The following is a 22,377-nucleotide window of genomic DNA, read 5'->3' as shown; positions in this document are numbered from 1 at the left end:
TATCCGTCTATTCATGAGAGACACCGAGAGGGAGAGAGAGAGGGAGAGAGGCAGACACAGGCAGAGGATAAAGCAGGCTCCATGCATGGAGCTCAGTGTGGGACTCTATCCCGGGACTCCGGGACCACACCCTGAGCCAAAGGCAGCTGCTCAACCGCTGAGCCACCCAGGTGTCCCTATTTACTTTTTTTGAGATGGAGAGAGTGCACACAAGCAGAGGGAGAAGCGGGCTTCCAGCTGAGCAGGGAGCCCAATGCAGGACTGAATCCCAGGACCCTGGAATCATGACCTGACCTGAAGGCAACCGTTTAACTGACTGAGCCACCCAAGCATCTTTGAATTGCACTTCTTAGGAAAAATAATAATTATAGCCATTCTCTCCTTTTGGAGCAGCTCCTATGGGACGCTTTGGGCTTATTATCTCAGTTAATTCTCACGCTAACCTTATGAGATAACAGTAATGTCCTGTCGAATAGGTTAAAAAAAAAAAAAAAGTGGGTCTTGGGAGGTTTAGTATTGTGCTCAAAGTCTTATGTTAGTAAAAAGGTAGAGCTCAGAACTACCAGATTCCAAGGGCAATATCTTTCTGTTAAATTGATCTCTTTTGGATGCACCTGGGTGGCTCAGTCTGTTAAGCATCTGCCTACAGCTCAGGTCATGATCCTAGGACCCTGGAATCAAGCCCCACGTCGGGCTCCCTGCTCAGCAGAGAGCCTGTTTTTCTCTCTCCTGCTGCACCCCCCCACCCCCATGCTTGTATTCTCTTTCTGTCAAATAAAATCTTAAAAAAAAGTTGATCTCTTTTGGATTCAGTGTTTTGTTTTAAAGATTTTGTTTAAGATTTAATTTATTCATGAGAGACACAGAGGCAGAGACATAGGCAGAGGGAAAAGCAGGCTCCCTTCGGGGAGTCTCTGTGGGACTCGATCCCTGGATCCTAGGATCACAACCAGAGCTGAAGGCAGAAGCTCAACCACTGAGCCACCCAGGTGTCCCTATTTATTTTATTTTAGAGAGTGCATGCACGCATGAAGTATGGAAGGGCCAGAGGGGGAGGGAGAGAAAAATCAGTCTCCCTGCTAAGTGCAGAGCCCCATGTGGGGCTTGGTCTTATGACCTCAAGATCACAACCCGAGCTGAAACCAAGAGTTGGATGCTAAAGCAACTAAGCCACCCAGGCACCTCTGGATTCAGTGTTTTTAAGATAATTTCAGTTCACATTTAAAATAATTTGCATTGTTGAATATGGTTTGTATTTAAAAACTTCCTATAGATTTACTGGCATGTGAGTAATGTGGGTATTTTGCAGCTAGTTTGCTGGTGTTTTATTCTGTGGAGACCACCAGCAGGCCTTTTATCTGATGGGTTTTTGTTTATGCAATAGATCTTGCTCCAGGATATAAATAGTGAAATTTTAAATAAGTTGCGAAGTGATGTGGAATACAGCAGGGTAAGTAAGGCAAAGAAATATTCTTGTTCCTCAAGAGAGGGATTTGGAAGGGCACCTGGGTGGCTCAGTCGATTAAGCATCTCCCTTTGTTTAGGTCATGATTCCAGGGGCCTAGGATTGAGCCTTGCTTTGGGCTGCCTACTCAGCAAGGAGTCTACTTCTCCCTCTGCCCCTCCCCCTGCTTGTGCTCCCTTTCTCTCTCTCTCTCTCTTTTAAATAAAGAAACTCTTTGGGGGGAAAAAAGATGGATTTGGTTATGTATAATGGGAGGTTTGATTTTTTTTACGATTTTTTTTTTTTTTAATTTCAGGGGCACCTGGGTGACTCGGTGGTTGAGAGTCTGCTTGGGGCGTGATCCCGGGGTCCTGGGATGGAATCCCTTATTGGGCTCCCTGCAGGGAGCCTGCTTCTCCTTCTGCCTAAGTCTGTACCTCTTTCTCCATGCCTCTCATGAATGAATAAATAAAATCTTAAAAAGATTTCATTTATTTGAGAGCAGCAGAGAGAACACATTTGGGGGGGTGGGGGCAGAGGGAGAGGGAGAATAAGACTCCCCACTGGACAGGGAGCCTGATCAGGGCTTGATTCCAGGACCTAAGATGATGACCTGAGTTGAAGGCAGACGATTAACTGACTGAGCCACCCAGGTGCTCCTCGGGAGGTTTTTTGTTTTTTGCTTTCACTTCTAGTGTATATGTGTTCAAATTTTGACCTTCAAGGGTATCTTAATTTATTAAGTCTGCAAAGTCATTCTTCACAGCCTAATATTCTTCGGTCTTCTGGAATGTTTTGGGCAGATTTTAGTCAGGTGGCTAGTGAGGAAATATAAGTGATAATTGCTGTGTGAGCAGCTCCCATTTCTTGAGTTTTTGTAAATGTCAGGTATTATGCCAAACATATTATTTTACCCAATTTTCCAAATGTCTGTCAAATAGGTATTGGTATTCTCATTGTACAGATCAAAAAACTAAGGCTTGGAAAAGTTAAGTAACTTGCCCAAGGTTATTTATTTACTTATTTCCCAGCCCCTGCCCCTCTCTTGTTCAAGGTTATTTATAAGTGAGTGAGTCAGGATTTGAACAAGTGTAAAATCTGTATTTCTTGAACACATGTTCAAATCCTGACTTTTGTCTCTACTGCTGGTGTCTTTGTGATTTATGCCTTGTTTTCCCCCTAAGTCATTTTAGTTGCATTTCAGGAGGGAGCGGAGTTAGCTGTTTATGCTCCTTATAATCCATCACTGATGTTGAAAATAGCAAAGCAGTCACTGGCATGCGTAATCTTGACATTACTGGTATATCTTTTGTCTTGGATTCCCATTTTAAGATTACTATTGTGTTTTCTCTCTGAAAATAACTCTCATGTGAATTCCAGTGATTAGTGACAAGAAATACAGATTTTTACATATCTGTGTAATATATCCGTTTAACACAGAGCAAAAAATGAAAAGATGGACGTTTAAAGTCGTGTGGTTCCCCGCCCATTGTTTCCAGGTAATCTCAAGGCAGGGCAGGCTAGCAGGATCTGGGATCAGGAATTGGGCTAGGCTGATGAGTAGCGTACTTCTTGTAGGCAGTGGCATTGAGTGCTCTGTAAGGCTGAGGGGCAGGTAGGCTCAGGGATAATGTCCCTTCTCTGCTTTGTGGTCAGGATTCAGGAGCTTGGTAGGGTACAGATTCTAGATAGAAAGATGTAGCTGTGGTCTAGCTTAGGTGAGGGGAGTCATTTAAGGAGCAGGTGATAGCAGCTACTTATTTAACGACTTGTTGCCTTTGGTGTATCTTATTTGTAGTGCCCAAAGTGGAGGGTCTATATTGTATTACATATATTGCTTATGGGTTGGGAGCCAGAGGCTAGGATGCTCTAGCTTTGGAGGCTGAGACTAAGGCTGATGAGATAATATGCTTTCTGTGGTGGTGGTGATACCAAAATGATGCCTTGACAGAAGAAGCTAGTAGGCACAGTCAAAGGACACACATCTCTTCAGTGGAGTTAAAGAACTTGTTTTCCAGCATTCAGATGAGTGCCCATCTTGCATTTTCTGTTAGTTGACAAAATGCCCTGGCCTCAGTCTTCCAAGAAGATGTGCTGTGGTGGGCCCAGTTAGAGTGAGGATCCCACAAGGGGCTTCAGGAAGCTTTTATTATCATGAGACTTTAATATTTTCTTGGTTCCTTTTGACTTTTCTGGAGACTGTCTTGTAAATGCCTGCACAGCAAGTGCAAGTAACCAAACTCAGTGTATTCCTGAGGGTGTGAATTCAAGGCTTTCTCCTGAAAGTCCTTCTTTTCAATAGTCTAAATTTTAGGCTGCTTCAAAATCTATTTCTCCAGTCTTCTCTACTGCCTAAGCTTTGTACACTTGAGTTCTTAACTCAGAAGTCCAGACTTTTTGCTAAAAAAGAAATTGTAGCATGTTAGCGAACACAGCAAATATCTCTTCCTATTACCACAATAACCATTTACATTATGTACTGAGGAGAAGGTACTCTACAAATCAGTGTTTCAAGTTTTTTTTTTTTTTTAAATTTTTATTTATTTATGATAGTCACAGAGAGAGAGAGAAGCAGGCTCCATGCACCGGAGCCTAACGTGGGACTCGATCCTGGGTCTCCAGGATCGCGCCCTGGGCCAAAGGCAGGCGCCAAACCGCTGTGCCACCCAGGGATCCAAGTTTTTTTTTTTTTTTTTTTTTTTTTTTAAGTCCCATTGTGTGGAATCTGAACTCACTTTGGAACTTGTGTTTTCTCTACCACATTCCATAGCATGTCTGTTCATGCCATTTGTCCATTTCTTGAATTGGATTTGTTGGTTTTTGAGTGTCGATTTAGATAAGTTCTTTATAGATTTTTAAAAATTTTTTTTAAAGATTTTATTTATTTATTCATGAGAGACAGAGAAAGAGAGAGAGAGAGAGGCGGAGATACAGGCAGAGGGAGAAGCAGGCTCCATGCAGGGAGCCTGATGCGGGACTTGATCCTGGGACTCCAGGATCATGCCCTAGGCGGAAGGCAGATAGATGCTCAACTGCTGAGCCATCCAGGTGGCCCTCTTTATAGATTTTGAATACTAGCCTTTTATCTGATACGCCATTTGCAAATGTCTTCTCTTAGTCCATAGCTTACCTTTTAGTTTTGTTGATGTTTCCTTTGTTGTGCAAAAGCTTTTTATCCTGATGAAGTCCCGAGTTTTTTGTTTTTTGTTTTGTTTTGTTTTTTTTTTTTAGATTTTATTTATTTGAGAGAGAGTGCACACATACACATGCTAGCGTGAGCAGAGAGGGGCAGAGGGAGAGGCAGAAAGAATTTGAAGCAGACTGCACTGAGTGTGAAGCCTGATGTGCATCTTGATTCCACAAACTCAAGATCATGACCTGAGCCGAAACCAAGGGTCAGATGCTTAACCGACTGAGCTACCCAAATGCCCCCCAATAGTTCATTTTGTTTTTGTTTCCCTTGCCTTGGGAGGCATGTTTAGCAAGAGGTTGCTGCAGCTGAGGTCAGAGAGGTTGTTGCCTATGTTCTCCTCTAGGATTTTGGTGGATTCCTGCCTCACAATTAGATCTTCCATCTATTTTGAGTCTATTTTTGTGTATGCTGTAAGAAAATGGTCCAGTTTCATTCTTCTGGAGGTGGCTGTCCAATTTTCCCAGCACCATCTGTTGAAGAGACTGTCCTTTTTCCATTGCATGTTCTTCTTGCTTTGTTGAAGATGAATTGACCGACCATAGAGTTGAGAGTCCATTTAAGAGATTTGCAAAGATTACCACAAAAATTCAGGAAACTCGTTTTTATTGCTCCACATTTTTACACAATCACCAACTGATCACTACCAGCGAAGTTGTATGACAGCATTTCAGCTAGGTTTTATATTTGTATTGTGACTTGGTAGCTCTCAATAGCTGCTAATAATTTTTGGCCTATTCCCATATATTTTCTTTTTCACATGAAATACAGATTGAGAATTCACCTCATGATAGTAGGGCATTTGAGTATAATTATCCAGGATTTGGCTTGTATGAATACTGTTTTATTAGATGTAAAGATTAGGTGTAACACCACCATAAAGATGTAATGCTGTCTATAACATTGCATCACCTATCTTTTTAATTTATAAGTTTAACCTGTTACTTCTGCAGTGTAAGCTACATGAAAACAGGGTCTTTGGCTTGGTCATTGCTGTGTCCTTAGTGCCTACAAGACTGGGCTCATATTAGCACTCAGGGAATATTTGTTGGGTGAAAATATGATGGTGTGTGTTTGGAAGGTTTTAGGCTGCGAGGTGTCCTTTTGTTTTTGTTTTTTTTGGCTACAACTTTTAGGAAACCATTTCAACCCACATTAAATAGTTATCTTTTTGCCTAACAGAGAGCCTTGGATTAGGATGGGTTTCCTGGTCAGTGATAGGTGGAAGTAGCCCTACAATCAGCTGCCTTTGGGCTAGTCCTGTCCAGTCAGCAGTGAGTGGAATCCATATCTACTGGGAGATAGGGGAGAGACTGCCTTTCTGTTTCTGGTTTACTTGGGACTGTATGTTTGAGCACCTAATTGGGAGAAAAATGAAGAAAGGTGAAAAACTTACTGACTTTCTTGGAGATGACAGCATGAGTTGGCAGAAATCACAAGGACATTAGGAACCTTCACAGTATGAGATTTTGGAATGCTGGAGTATAGGATGAATCAAGCTTGTACAGCTCTTTTTGTAAAGGTTTGGAGAAAGGTGAGAATTGGGGATCCCTGGGTGGCTCAGCGGTTTGGCGCCTGCCTTTGACCCAGGGCATGCTCCTGGAGTCCTGGGATCGAGTTCTGCGTCAGGCTCCTTGAATGGAGCCTGCTTCTCCCTCTGTGTCTCTGCCTGCCTCTCTCTCTCTCTCTCTCTCTCTGTCTCTGTGTCTCTCTCACATTAATAAATATTAGAAAGGTGATAATTTAGTCATACTTAGAAATGGAAAAATTAAAGGGTTGTGGGGAGACTTGTTTTTTTCAGGTGCACACTTAGGCTTTTCTTCCATTTTGCTATCCAACCCTAAGGAGAATACCTAAAAATGCTAAGTAGAAAACAGTTTGGCCCAAATAAAATCTCCAAATAAGATCTATTTTTTTTTAAAGATCTTATTTATTTATAGGAGTCACAGAGGGATAGGCAGAGACATTGGCAGAGGGAGAAGCAAGCTCCCTGCAGAGAGCCTGGTACAGGACTCGATCCCAAGACCCCAGGATCACAACCTGAGCCAAAGGCAGAGGCTCAACAAGTGAGCCACCTAGATGCCCCAAGATCTTTTTTTTTTTTTTTTTAAGTTTTTATTTACCTGTTTGAGACCATGAACACAAGTAGGGGGAGGGGCAGAGACAGAGTGAGAGGGATAAGCCAACTCCTCACTTAGTTGGGACCCTGACTTGGGGCTTCATCCCAGGACCTCAAGATCTCAATCTGAGCCAAAGTCAGACACTTAACTGACTGAGCCACCCAGATGCCCCTATTTTTTTTAATTCAAAAAATTTTTAAAAGTAATTCCTATTCCCAACATGTGGGCTTGAACTCACAACCCCAAGATTAAGTGTTGCATGTTCTACCAACTGAGCCAGCCAGGGGCCCCTAAAATCTATTGATTAAAGAAAAAGGATATAACACATGCAAATTGTTAAATTTAAGTATTAGCAGAAGGGTGTAATAGGACTGAATAGTCACTTTTTTTTTTAAGATTTTATTATTTATTCATGAGAGAGAGAGAGGCAGAGACATAGGCAGAGGGAGAAGCAGGCTCCATGCAGGGAGCCCAATGCTGGACTTGATCCTGGGACCCTGGGATCACGACCTGAGCCCAAGCTCAACCACTGAGCCACCCAAATGCCCTGTCATCTTTTTTTATTTAATTTATTTATTTTAGAGCACACATGCTCGATGAGGGTGGGTGACAGAAGGAGAGAGAGTATCAAGCAGTCTCTGCACTGATTGTGGAGCCTGACGCAGGGCTCAGTCTCACAACCCTGAGCTTGCTACCTGAGCTGAAACCGAGAGTTGGATGCCTAACCAACTGTGCCACCCAGGTGCCCCTAGTCACCTTCTTTTGTGATACATACACAGTGTTGCCTCATTTCTTTGCCCAGAGATACATGTCATTAACAATTTCTATGATTCCTTGCACAAAACGATTGTGTGGGTATCAGCACGCTTTGTTCTACATCCTTTTTCACATCTGCATACTGATGTGTCAAGTATGGAGGTGCCCTTTGAACTATCTTCCAATATGGATCACTTTGGTTGAGGCTACTGTTTGGCAGTCTAAGTGATGTTGCCATGGATATACAAATTCTCTGGGTCAAAGTTCATGAACATTTGAAATTTTGATAAATGTCAAAACTTTTTACCAGAAGTTTGCAACTGTTTTCATTTCTGCCATTATGCTTACTCCTTTCTGGGTATCAAAGTCTTTGTCATTTGTGCCCATGTGATAGGTAATATCGTTAACTTGTGTTTTGAATTTTGTCTTTTGAATTGAAAGAGAAATTGAGTATCTTATGAGTTTATTGGCTGTTCATGTTTCTTTTCTTGTGAACTACCAGATGATTGTCATTTCTCTTGTTTGTGAACTTTGTACATGAAGGGAATTAGCTCATTGCTGCCATATAGTTGTAAATGTTTTTTCTTAATCTTTGTCTTTTTGACTTTTTTTTGCCACTCAGATTTTTATTTTATGGAGTTAAATTTTTTTTTAAAAGATTTTATTTATTCATGAGAGAGAGAGAGAGAGAGAGGTAGAGACACAGGCAGAGGGAGAAGCAGGCTCCATGCAGGGAGCCCGACATGGGAATCGATCCCGAGACTCCAGGATCATGCCCTGGGCTGAAGGCAGGTGCTCAACCCCTGAGCCACCCAGGCGTCCCTGGAGTTAAATTTATCACAGTTTCTCCTTACTTCCTGGTATTCTACTCTGACTAGGCTACTCTACCTAGTGACACCAGTGCACATGTATCTGCCTGGGCTATGTTAAGTCCACTGGGCACACCAGGTATAAAGCTGAGGCAGGATGCTGGGCATGTTAGGAGAAGCCACACATCCTTGACAGAGCTAAATCTTAGTGTTCCTGGCCTGTGTTATTTCTGTTGAGTGGCGTTTACATTTGGTAAGCTGGGCAGAGTATTGAGGCCAAAGTCTGGAGTGGGAGGTGGCGGTGGTGGGGAGGAGGTGGGGTGAGGAGTTGTATTGGTCCCACTGAGGAGGTATTAGGTAAATGCCAGATGGCCGGTGAGGTAGAATGGCTTTGGTCCCTCCTTCGGGTGACACAGAAAGGGATCAGGATGGAGAGTTAGACCAGATGGCTGTGATTTGGTGATATAACAAGAAATATGTGAACTTCTAAAACCCCTGCAATTTCCTGATAGAGGTGCTAAGATTATCTTGTTATTCATCATAAACCCTTTTCAACCATACCTAAGTTTATGCAAATGAGATTGCTCTTGGTAGATAACTTTAGGATAGGGCTAATTGCCAGGGAAATCAACCTTGTGATTAGAAGGCTGGAGCTTTCAGCCCCATACCTAGACCAGCCGGGATGGAGAGAGGCTGGGGATTAAAGTTCAGTCACCAGTGGTCAGTAATGTAATCAATCACGCCTACCTAATGTAATCTCCCTTAAAACCCTTAAATGCCAGGGTTCTAAGAGCTTCTGGGTTAATTGATCACATAGAAGTGTTCAGAGGGGGTGGTGTGCCTACAGAAGGCATGAAAACCTTCTGTAGTTTTACCCATATTTTGCCCTGTGCATCTGTCTCTTCGTGAGTTGTATCTTTTTACAAGAAACAGGAAATAGTAAGTAAAATGCTTTCTTGAGTTCTGTGAACCATTCTAGCAAAATTATCAAATTTGAGGATAGGCTATGGGAATCCCCAATTTGTAGGTCAGAAATAGCTCTGGACTTGTTTCTAAAGTGGGAGCACTCTTGTGGAACTGAGCCCTTAACCTGTGAGGGCTGATGCTAATTTCAGGTCAGAATCAAGTTGAATCAGTAGATATCCAGTTGGTGTCCTGAGATTTGGAGAATTGGTTGTTAGTGTGGAACGACCCCACATGTTTGGTGTCAGAAGTGTTGTGAGTGAAAAACAACTTGTATGGGCCATTCTCTTTTCTGGGTATAACTTTGAACCTGGCTGTTTCTTTTATAGGTGAAAGATGGCGTTTGTGAAGAGTGGATGGTTGCTGCGACAGAGTAAGTACAGGACATGAGTCCGTGGGTCTGGGATTAGTGTTGCTTTAGAGTATGTGTTTATTTCTTTTGCTGAAACAGATCACACTTAAACAAATGGCAAAGTCTTATTAATGATGTTGCTCTGGATTTCCTCTGGGAAATTTTTAGAGCTCTATGAACTGTGTTTCTGCTTACACAGAGTTCCTTCTTGGTTGCTACCTTGACAGAGACCATGGAATTGTGGTAATACTCCCTGCTGGTCTCTTTTTCTCACTAGCATGCTCTATTAGTCATGGCTGACCTGAGTCCCTGTTGGAATCTAAGCTGAGCTCTGATATATTAGCATGGAGGTCCTGCTGTCTTTGTGGGAAATACCTGTCTTATTTGGGGATTGAACAGTGATTAAGATTCTCAAATACTAGAGACTTTAATTATAGGGATGAAGATTTGACTTGAGGGAATGAGTTTATCTAAAACTAAACTTTTGGCTCTCCAAAATAACTGCAGAATAGAATCAATTCTTTTTTTTTTTTTTTTAAGATTTTATTTGTTTATTTGAGAGAGAGAGAGTCTGAGATAGTGACAGAGATAAAGACATTGTGAGTGAGGAGGAGAGGGAGAAGCAGACTCCCCAGTTAGCAGGAAGCCCGGTGTCGGACTTAAACCCAGGACCCTGGCATCATGACCTGAGCCGAAGACAGATGCTTAACCAACTGAGCCACCCAGGTGCACCATCAATTCTTTATTTATGGGATTGAGATCACTTCTTAGATTCACCTGTGTGTGTGACTATCTTTCATACACTGCTTATTTCTGAGGCTGCTATCAGTAGTAGGATTCCTGGTGTGTTCTAAAGCAGGAAGAACCAACTCAGTTTATTGGGGAAAGAGTAAACAGATCATTCTGCTGTCCTTTTAGAAAGAGCAGGGTTTAGGGAAAAGTGATCACTATATCATTTATTACTAGCTGTAGTTAATACTGTTTATTGTTCAGATGTAAATTTCTGTTGGAGGGATACCTTCAGAACTTAGCTAAAATTGAGACTAACAGTAAAGAATGGGCAACATACTTTGGATGATTTATAAAAACTATTATTTATGAAGGTTGGTTGTGATCTGGTTATACTGATTTTACATATATTACATAATTATCATAGGGGCTCTGTGAGGTAGGTGGCATTATCTTGATTTCTAGTTGAGGAAATTGACTTTCAATGATACTAGGTAACTTATTAACACTGTGGGTGGCAAAGCTGTATTCAGACTCAGGACTGTCATTTCAACATTGACACACTTTCTACTAGGAGGCAAGCCTTCAGTTTATTTCCTGTCACTAGTTCTATATTCCCAGACCCAGAGCTGAACCAGGTGTCCTTTCAACGTCTGTGACAGGTTTTGTATTCTAAGAATAGAGTTATTACAATGTTGGCTTATTTTTTAAGAGATTTAATTAATTTATTTGACAGAGAAGAGAGAGCACAAGCAAAGGGGAGTGGGAGCAGGAATGGGAGGGGGAGAAGCAGGCGTCTGATAAATAGGGAGCCTGATGCGGGGCTCCATCCCAGGACCCTGGTATCATGACCCAAGCTGAAGGCAGACATTTAACTGACTGAGCCACCCAGGTGCCCCACAGTGTTGGCTTTAAAAAGAAAGTCCTGGTATATTGGAGCCTAACCCCCATCTTTGTGTAAGTTTCTTTTCTTGGGTTTTGTGGTCCCATCCTTCCCCAAATTGTCAGAGGATGCACAGAGCCTTACTTGGACCTTGAGGATGTACCTTCCTTTCCTGGCCCTTTGGGTGTCTTCTGATTTTGTCTTTAGGCTTTACTGTGCCCTTGTTTGAAGGCAAGCTTTCTTTTCTCCACTATAACTCAGTGCAAATGTTCTGTCAACATAAATGAGCGGTGGCCATTTTGACGACTCTTTTTGCTCTAAAAATTGATTGCTCCCAATCAATGCCTAGCATAGTGACAAACACAAAATAGATACCTTTTAGATAAGTTGTACAGACTTTTCTAATGTCCTGGTCCATGGAAATCTTGAAGTGTATATTCAGAGGGCTTACTCCATTTCCTCATCTTTCAGTGTAGGAGTTGATTTTCTTTTGCGAAAATCAAAACTGTCAATCACAATAAAATGAGATGAGATTTATTATATTCACTGGGTAGCAGAGATACACAGATGGTTACATGTGTGCAAAGTAGTCTGGAGGATTCCTTTTATTGCCATTGCCACACAGACACTTAGGACTCTGGAGGACAGTCTGATTTGGGAATCTACAGTCAGGGCTTTGGTGGCAGGTGATGGGTAGAACTCCCTAATCTGGTGATTTCATCTGTCTGTTTTTGAGTGGCTTTGTTTGGTAGTTTGTGTATAGCTCAGGAGCTGCCAATCAAATGAATGCTGAGTTACTTACTTATCAGTTTGGGGCAGTGCTGTAGATGCCCCTCTTAGCAAGGAGGGTGCCTGATAATAGTAAAAGAAATTTGAAAGGCTGAGATGGTACATATTTTAACACCCCACTGGTGGCTATGGAAGCATAAGGAGAGGTACATGGAATGGGGTTTGTACATGATGGCCAAGAAAAGTGGAATCTATAGGAACAAAGGGTATAGGTAGGCAGTGTCTTGGTGTGAGGAAGGGGTAAGGGTGACTGACTTGGCCTTTTAGTTTTCCCTTTTGGCTGATCGGGAAATTGAGATTCACAAAGTTAAGTGCCTTGTCCAAAATTAAAAACGATAGGATGAATTCCTTAAACTGATAGGGACGTGTAAGGTAGCAGGACAGATGCACACAGAGTGGGAGTCAGCGTCCTGGCTGTGGATACACTGTTTCTCCATCTGTCTGAGGCAGGGAGACCCTCCCATACTATTGGCTTTAAGGGAAGGTGAATGTTAGAGAAGAATATACCTGAAAACCCTTTGAAAAAAGAAAAACAAAAACAAAATGGTATTTTTCCAAAAGAAGAAAGTATTATTGTTATTTGTATATAGAAACTATACAGTCCAATGCTCTCTAATTAGTCTAGCAAAGTTAAATACTCCTGGGAAAGTGTATACTACATTGGAAAATTAAATATTACATGTTTCATTATCTTAAAATGAAGGATTTTTAAAATAAATTTATTTTTTATTGGTGTTCAATTTGCCAACATATAGAATAACACCCAGTGTTCATCCCGTCAAGTGCCCACCTCAGTGCTCATCACCCAGTCACCCCCACCCCCTGCCCACCTCTCCTTCCACCACCCATAGTTCATTTCCCAGAGTTGTTTAAAATTTTTTAAAGATTTTATTTAATTAATTTATTTTTTATTGGAGTTCAGTTTTTTTACTTATTTTTTTTTAATTGGAGTTCGATTTGCTAACATACAGCATATCACCCAGTGCTCATCCTGTCAAGTGCCCTCCTCAGTGCCTGTCACCCAGTCACCCCAAACCCTGCCTACCTCCCTTTCCACTGCCCCTTGTTCGTTTCCCAGAGTTAGGAGTCTCTCATGTTCTGTCATCCTCACGGATATTTCTCACTCATTTTCTCTCCTTTCCCCTTTATTTCCTTTCACTATTTTTTATATTCCCCAAATGAATGAGACCATATAATGTTTGTCCTTCTCCGATTGAAGATTTTATTTATTTATTCATGAGAGACATAGAGGCACAGAGAGGTAGAGACACAGGCAGAGGGAGAAGCAGGCTCCGTGTAGGGAACCCGACGTGGGACTCCATCCCAGGTCTCCAGGATTACACTCTGGGCTGAAGGCAGAGCTAAACTGCTGAGCCACCCAGGCTGCCCCAGTTTAAAAAATTATTTTTAATATAATTGGCACAATGTTACTTTGGTTTCAGATGTGCAACTCTGTTTTGCTATGCTGTGCTCACCACAAGTGTAGCTACCATCTGTTTCCATACATTACTATTACATTATCATTGACTGTATTCCTTAGGCAGTGCCCTTTATTCCCAGGACTTACTCATTTCGTGACTGGAAGCCTGTATCTCCTATTCACCTTCCTCTGTTTTGCGCATCCCCTCAGCCCCCTTCCCCTCTGGGAACCATCAGTTTGTTCTCTGTATTTATGTGTCTGTTTCTGACTTTTTTTTTTTTTTTGAAAGATTTTATTTATTCATGATAGAGAGAGAGAGGCAGAGACACAGGCAGAGGGAGAAGCAGGCTCCATGCCAGGAGACTGATGCAGGACTCGATCCCGGGACTCCAGGATCACGCCCTGGGCCAAAGGCAGGTGCCAAACCGCTGAGCCACCCAGGGATCCCCTATTTCTGCCTTTAATGTTTGTTTATTCATTTGGTTTTTTTTTTGTTTTGTTTTGTTTTTTTTAGGTTCCACATGAGTAGAATCATGGTATTTGTCTTTCTTAGTCTGACTTATTTCATTAAGCATAATACCCTCTAAGTTTGTCCATGTCGTCACAAATGACACAATCTCATCCTTTTTTAATGACTGCATAATATTTCATTGTATATAAATATCACATCTTCCTTAATCCATTTGTCTATTGATGGACACTTAGCAACTTAGGTTGCTTCCATATCTTGGCTATTGTAAGTAAAACTGCAATAAACATGGTGCATATATCTTTTTGAATTAGTGTTTTTGTTTACTTTGGGTAAATAATAGTGGAACTATTGGACCATATGGTATTTCTATTTTTAATTTTTAGGGGAACATCCATACTGTTTTCCACAGTGGCTATACCAATTTACATTCTCACCAACTTGGTTCCTTTTCTCTATATCCTCACCAACACTTGTTATCAAAATCAGGGTTTTATTGAGCTTTAAAAAAAATTTTTGGAAAAAAATATTGGGGGGACTATTAAGTTGACAGCATTTTTAGTATCTTTAGTGTAAGTTGCATATAGTCCTTTCTGGTACAGCATGGGTGTTTGTGCCTTTGGAATCTGCTTTCATCTCCATTTTGATGTAGTGCTCTGGGCAATTGTATGCATGATACTTACGGGGCCAGAGGAAAGTTTTCTTTGTTTCTGTTACCTGTGAACTAGAGGATAAAGGCCTTGCTTTTTTGGCTCAAAGCCAACCTTTCCCATTTTTTTCAGGTACTATTTTGAAGCGTTGGAAGAAGAATTGGTTTGACTTGTGGTCGGATGGTCACCTGATCTATTATGATGATCAAACCCGGCAGAGCATTGAAGATAAGGTCCATATGCCAGTGGACTGCATTAATATCCGCACCGGGCACGAGTGTCGGGGTGAGTCTCTCATGGCCAGCTTCTGTCCTCTACCCTTCCCCATTCTTAGTAGGATTTGAATCATCCTCCTTACTCATTTTGCTTTTATTAACAGACCAAAGGAGGGTTTCATCTGGGAGGTGATACAGTGGACACCCAGACACTTGGATCATAGATCATACAATTAGGGCAGATTACTTTTCTCATCTGAATCAGATCTAGCAGTCCACATTCCTTGTTCTGTCATGGAAAAGGTGGTGGAGAACAACCAGAGTGCTGAGATCCTCAAGATAGAATGAGCCTAGGTAGTTATAGGTTTTGTGACTCAGAAAGGGGCATCTTATTGATAACACCACCAGTCACTTAAAAATCCATGATGCCTTGGTTTCCAGGAGTTCTTCCTTATATTCATTTTAAAGGAATAGATTTTTAATAAGTATGGACTTCTATTCAAGGGCATATGTAGACTTCCCTGTTTATTAGCTCTGTGTCTATTTGGAATAAAGAGTCTGTTTTAGGGATCCCTGGGTGGCGCAGCAGTTTGGTGCCTGCCTTTGGCCCAGGGCGCGATCCTGGAGACCCGGGATCGAGTCCCACATCGGGCTCCCGGTGCATGGAGCCTGCTTCTCCCTCTGCCTGTGTCTCTGCCTCTCTCTCTCTCTCTCTCTGTGTGTGACTATCATAAATAAATTAAAAAAAAAAGTCTGTTTTAACAAACAGTAATGTTTGAAATCTTGTTTCTAAATAATAGTATTTAAGTTAAAGGGTCACAGATGGCATATCTGCTTGTAATAACCATTGGTGTTGTAACATCTTGCCATTGCATTTTTTCTTAAAGATTTTATTTATTTATTCATAAGAGACACACAGAGAGAGGCAGAGTCATAGGCAGAGGGAAAAGCAGGCTTCCTGTGGGGAGCCTAATATGGGACTCCGGGATTACACCCTGAGCCGAAGGCAGACGCTCAATCTTGGAGCCATCTGGGCATCCCTGCATGTTAGTTCTTGAAACACAAGTGTCCATGGACTAGCTAGCTGTTTAAGTATCTACCTAAACCAGGCTCAAATATTATAGACCTTATTTCTTGGTACATAGAGCTACTTTAAAAATATGATTTTCACTTTTAAAGTAGTGATCCAGTTTAGTAGTTCCTGTGAATAAACGTACGTTTTATCTGATGCTTGGTAACAGTTTTCATCGTTTGGGACTTATTCTTCTAATATCTGGATCGTTCTGTACATCTAACTCTGTATGTGGAGATAGGTCTCTTGAAGAGGCCTGCTTTTTCTTCCTGCAGGAAGTTTAAATTGGAACAGAGTTGTGATTCATATGCTTGGTTCTACAGAGCAGGACAGAGATGTTTTGTTTTTGGAATGTTTTGAATACTACTGGTCCTTTGCTTATCTGAGCTATTAGGTAAGAAATCCTTTAAAAAAAAAAACTATATAAATATTCCCTTTTTCTACTTATTTTTCATAGATATTCAGCCTCCGGATGGAAAGCCAAAAGAATGTATGCTGCAGATTGTTTGCCGAGATGGGAAAACTATCAGTCTTTGTGCAGAAAGCACAGATGATTGTTTGTAAGTTTTGGGTTTTTATGTGTTTAATTTAAATAGTTTTCTTTGTTTTGTTTTTTATGTTTAAAGGTTTTATTTATTTATTTGACACAAGAGAGCATAAGCAGGGGAAGCAGCAGAGGGAGAGGGAGAAATAGGCACCCTGCTGAGCAGGGAGCCTGATGCGGGGCTCGATCCCAGGATCCTGGGATCATGCCTTGGGCCAAAGGCAGACTCCCAATGGCCTCAGCCATTCAGGTGGCCCAAAAAGTGTTGTGTTTTAATTTCCAATTGTCAGAAAGGAAAAGAATGAGAATGGAGTTTTCCTTTAGGCAGAATAAGTGACTCAGAGGATGTGTGAAAGAAATATAATAGGGCCTTACTCCATGCCTGATAACCCTGGTCCTAGTTTCTGCCTCTCCAGAGCTGTCCAGGTCAGATCCCATTACAGTGTAAATGACAAAGTCTTCATATATAGCTAACTTTCCACCTTTTTTCATTATTATACGTACATTGGGTAATGGACATAGTTGAATGGCTTCTTCTTTTTTTTTTTTTTTATTTACGATAGTCATACAGAGAGAGAGAGAGAGAGAGAGAGAGAGGCAGAGACACAGGTGGAGGGAGAAGCAGGCTCCATGCACCGGGAGCCTGACGTGGGATTCGATCCCGGGTCTCCAGGATCGCGCCCTGGGCCAAAGGCAGGCGCCAAACCGCTGCGCCACCCAGGGATCCCTGAATGGCTTCTTAAATCTTGTTCTTTTTATATAAATATCTTTTTAAAAATACTGACATCTGATTTAAGATTCTGGTGAATCTTAAATGGTACTTCCTAGAAGACATACAGCCTTTCCTATAGACTGGTGGAGAAATTACCACATGTAAAGTCAGTTTGCCACTTTTTAATAAACTGGACCTGTATTATTACTACTTAAGAATTTAAATACGTATGTTGAACACTTACTTGGCACTAAGCACTGTGCTAACTGCTTTATATATGTTTTTTAATCTTCACTATATCTTATATATGCTATTCTTGTTATAAGAAATTTAGGCCTTGAGATGCCTGAGTAGCTCAGCAGTTGAGCGTCTGCCTTCAGTTCGAGGTGTGATTCTGTGGTCCCGGGATTGAGTCCCACATTGGGCTCCCTGCATGGAGCCTGCTTCTCCTTCTATCTCTGCCTCTCTCTGTGTCTCTCATGAATAAATAAAATCTTTTTTTTTAAATATATTTTTAAAGATTTAATTTATTTATTCATGAGAATACACAGGAGAGAAAGAGAGAGGCAGAGACACAGGCAGAGGAAGAAGCAGGCTTCATGCAGGGAGCCCAACGTGGGGACTCGATCCCGGGTCTCCAGGATCACACCCCAGGCTGCAGGCGGCGCTAAACCGCTGAGCCACCAGGGCTGCCCTGAATAAATAAAATCTTAAAAAAAAAAAAAAAATTAGGCTTAATGAGGTTAAGTAACTTCCTATATCACTTTTTTTTTTTAATTTTTATTTATTATTTATGATAGTCACAGAGAGAGAGAGAGAGAGGCAGAGACACAGGCAGAGGGAGAAGCAGGCTCCATGCACCAGGAGCCTGACGTGGGACTCGATCCGGGGTCTCCAGGATCGCGCCCTGGGCCAAAGGCAGGCGCCAAACCGCTGCGCCACCCAGGAATCCCCCTATATCACTTTTTTAATGCTCCTATAATAAATTAACCTGAACTTAGTGGCTTCAAACAATACAAATTTGTGATTGCATTTCTGGAGGTCAGGAGTCCAAACTGGGTCTTATAGTGTTGTCAGGGCCATGGTATGTGATCCCTTTGAGGCTTTGGGGGAAAATCTGTTGGCTTTCCCTTTCCAGCTTCTAGAGGCTTCCTAGTTTCTTGGCTTCTGGGCCAACCCCTTTTCTTGTGGTCGTCTCTTTGGTTCTTTGCAGCTGGGGAAGGTTATATGTTTTTTAAAGACTTAATGAGTAGTGTGGACCAACCTGGACAATCCAGGGTAATCTCCCCATCTCAAGGTCCTTAACCTTCATTACAGCTGTAGAGTCCCTTTTGTCCTGTCAGGTAACATTCACAGCTTTTCAGGGTTAGAATCCTGACATTATCCTGTCTACCACACTTCCCAAGATTTTAGAACTAGTAGACTAGATTCAGGATTTGAACCTGTCTCCAGAGCTCTTTGTTGTACTATACACTGAGGTGTCACATGGAATGTTTTTTATAAATAGTGGAAAAAATATCTGGTACGAGCAGTAATTAGTCTGATGATGTTTACGATCTCAGTAAATGTAAACTGATTAAGTTATCCTTAAAAATAAGATCTGAGATTGGGTAAAAAATACAAAGTCTAACTATATAGACTGTTAAGCTACACACTTGAAATAAAATGACTTAGAAAGGTAAAAAGTAGTTTCAGGAGACCGTTTCCCATGACTGTCACAAATTGGGTGCCTTAAAACAACAAATGTATTCTCTCACAGTTTTGGAAGCTAAGAGTCTAAGCTCAGTGTGTCAGCAGAGCCATGCTCCCTTTGAGACTCCTGAATAGAATCCTCCTTCCTAGTTTGGTTGTGGTTTGTGATCCTTGACATTCTTTGGCTTGCCACTGCATCAGTTCAATCTCTGCCTCTTTTGTAATGGCATTCTCCGTGTGCGTCTGTGTCCAGATGTTCTCTTAAAAGGGACACCAACTGTATTAGAGTAAGGAACCATAATTAATTAATTGAGTCCGTCTGTAAAGGTCTGTCTTCTTTCTTTCTTTCTTTCTTTCTTTCTTTCTTTCTTTCTTTCTTTCTTTCTTTCTTTCTTTTTCGATTTATTTATTGTTTTTTTGAGAGAGAGAGCGCGTAAGGAAGCACATGCGCCTGGGAAGGGGCATTGGGAGAGGGAGAGAGTGTCCTAAGCAGACTCCATGCTGAGTGTGGAGCCTGACATGGGCTCACATGGGCTCAGGATCTCATGACCCTATAATCATGACCTGAGCTGAAGTCAAGATTTGAACACTTAATTGATTAAGCCACCCAGGCACCCCAAGAATTTATTTCTAAGTAAGCCAGAGGTACTGGATACCAGTGCATTTTTTGGCAGAGGACAGAGTTCAACTCATAACTGAGATCTTTGAGTAGAAGTGTTGAAATGAAGGAGAAATCTTTCAGCAGTAAAGAAGTTCAGCTTTAAGCATCGTGTACAAATAGTGATGGCCAAAGAAAGAAATAGAAGATTTTATTGAGATGTATCACTGTTTTTATCCCCAACTCTCAGAAGCAGTAAGGAGGAGTTAAGTCTTGTAAATTTTCAATAATTGTGAGAGGGATGTTAATTAAAAGATAAGGTGCTTTTTGGGAAAGCTAAGGAAAAACCCTTGGGAATAGGATATCCTTAGGACCTCAGTGGAGAGTGGAAGGTTCCCCTCAGGGTTTGTCATTCCAGAGCCACTGGAAGGGTTCAAAGGTCACAGGAGTAGGATAATTCTGTGGCTGGTGAAGTGAGCCCTAGCATGAGACATTCAAGAGAATATGCTTGGAAGAGTGTAGAAGCCAGGTTTTTCAGAAAGGACTTAGTGCCACAAGAAATTTTATTCTCTCCCATTATTATTCTCTCTGATTAAAGAAAAGTGATTGAGGGTAACATCTAGTCATTGTTGGGGTGGAGTGAGGTGGAGCTACCAGTTGATGTCAGATTAGGAAGGGTGTCAAGAAGAAATAACACATAGTATATGAAAGCAAATCCAAGTTTTAGGTGTCATTTCCCTTGTTAAACACAAGACACAAAGAAATGGTGTGACAACTATACTGTAAAGGAAAAATAGGAAGGAAAATATAAGAGCCTCCTCATCTGTGGGAAAAGAAAACCCATGAGACAATGGAATTTTCCAAGAATGCTTTCCTGGCTACCAATTTAAAAATATAACCCCCTCCCTTGCATCATACACACACACACACACACACACACACACACACACACACACACACACTTAACCATCTAACGAGCTGCTTGTTTACCGTGTTTATCTCTTTTTATTAGAGCATAATCTTCATGAGAGAGAGAATTTATGTTTTTTGGTGCCCTTTTGCATCTGGGTAACCACGGTGGTCCATCATAGGGTATATCTGCCATTCATTTTATAATCTAATGTAAAGGCACAAATCTTGGCTCCCTTCCTTGGGTTACAAGGCCAACTAAAAAATGAATTACTGGCATGAAGGAAGGACTTGAGAATACTCTCAGAGAAAGCAAGGGGAAAAGATTAAAGACTTTAGAGAAAAGATCAGAACTATGTTAGACAAGTTAAGTTAAACAAGAGTTTATCAGGAAGATTATTGATGTCTGGAAGGTGCAGAACCCAAGAAGGTAGTTAGAAAGTGCAAGAAAAATTTTCTGAAATAATAGAAGGGAATTTGCAGACCAAAGTCCATAAGAGACAATATTAAATCCAGATATAATATATTCACAATCAAATAGGATATCCTTTATTTAGTGAAATAAATGACAATAGTAAAGTGCTTGTAAATCTTTTGGGGAATTTTGCAGCTTTACTGCATTCATTAGAAAACCAGAATGTTTGAAAATAACTCACCTTGAAAATAACTTAGCAAAGCTTTCAACTCAAGGATGTAGTGAAATGACAATAAAACAGAAAAGGGAGGCACCTGGGTGGCTCAGTGGTTGGGTGGCTCAGTGGTTGAGCATCTGCCTTTGGCTTAGTTCATGATCTGAGATTGAGTGCTGCTTCTCCCTCTGCCTGTCTGTGCCTCTCCCTCTGTGTCTCATGAATAAATAAATAAAATCTTTAAAAAAAAAAAAACAGAAAAGAAACTGGTATAGATGAGAGCAGAAGGATGGGGAGTCATTAAGAAAGGGAAGGGTAAAGGGATGAAGGAGGGAGAACCGGAAATTTGTGAAATTTAAGACTTAGGGTCTAGTTTTTGTGATTGTATATGGGCAGTTAGTAGGAACAGAATTGGTTACAACTTTTTCCCAGGTCATTTGGCAGTACCCACTGAAATATGTTTATATTTCTTGACCCAGCAGTGTAACTTGTTGACATTTGCCCTATAGAAATGTTTACATAAGGGTGCAAAGGTAATGAGAATGTCAATATTAATAGTAGCATTATTTTTATATATGACCAGTCCACCGCTAACATATTTAACGGTGACAGGTTGGAAGCTTTCCCACCAAGATTAGGGATAAGACAAAGATTGCCCACTCTTACCACTTCTATTTAATACACCAGAAGTCTTAGCTAAAGTAGTTAGGCAAGAAAGAGAAATAAAAGACCTCCAAACTGGAAAGGAAGAAGTAAAATGATCTTTTTATAGATGATTTGATCTCTATATAGAAAACCCTAAAGACTCCACCAAAAAATTGTTAGACCTAATAAATGAGTTCAGTAAAATTACAGAATATAAACCCAACATACAAACATCAGTTGCATTTCTGTATACTCACAAGAAACTGTCTGAAAAAGAAACAATCCCATTTGTAATAGCACTAAAAATAATAAAATACTCAATAATAAATTTAACCAAAGAGATGAAAGCTCTGTACACTGAAAATTACAAGACATTGATGAAAGAAATTGAGGATGATACAAATGGGAAAGATATCATGTGTTTATGGATTGGAAGAATTAATATTGTTAGAATGGTCATACTCCTCAAGCCATCTGTAAATTCAGTGTAGTTCCCATCAGTTTAAATGCCATTTTTCAAACAGAAAAATCCTAAAATTCAAGGGGAACCACAAAAGACCTTGAATAGCTAGAAAAAGAACAAATTTGGAGACCTCGCAATTCCTGATTTCAAACTATTACAAAGCTATAGTAATCAAAACAGTGTGGTATAGGCATAAACATAGACACATAAGCCATTGTAACAGAATCAAGAGTCCAGAAATAAACCCATGCGTATATAGTCAATATATATTTTTAAAATTTTATTTATTATTTATTTAAGTAATCTCTACACCCAGCATATGGC

The 22,377-nt window shown here is 40.9% G+C and overlaps 1 protein-coding gene across 2 annotated transcripts in view; it reads left to right on the top strand.

Moving 5' to 3' along the window:
- The window catches only part of PLEKHB2 (pleckstrin homology domain containing B2), a 48,910-nt gene that overhangs the window by 3,157 nt on the left and 23,376 nt on the right, over window positions 1–22,377 (top strand). For both annotated transcript variants that reach the window (XM_055316359.1, XM_055316360.1), the window contains exons 2-4: window positions 9,612–9,655; window positions 14,707–14,859; window positions 16,319–16,421. In XM_055316359.1, coding sequence (XP_055172334.1) covers window positions 9,619–9,655; window positions 14,707–14,859; window positions 16,319–16,421 — 293 coding nt within the window. In that variant the 5' untranslated portion in view covers window positions 9,612–9,618. The remainder of the gene's footprint in view (window positions 1–9,611; window positions 9,656–14,706; window positions 14,860–16,318; window positions 16,422–22,377) is intronic.

This window comes from Nyctereutes procyonoides, unplaced genomic scaffold (genome assembly GCF_905146905.1).
Source record: "Nyctereutes procyonoides isolate TBG_1078 unplaced genomic scaffold, NYPRO_anot_genome, whole genome shotgun sequence".
Lineage (NCBI taxonomy): Eukaryota > Metazoa > Chordata > Mammalia > Carnivora > Canidae > Nyctereutes > Nyctereutes procyonoides.
Note: the sequence above shows the minus strand (reverse complement) of the source record. Positions and strands in the feature narration are given on the sequence as shown.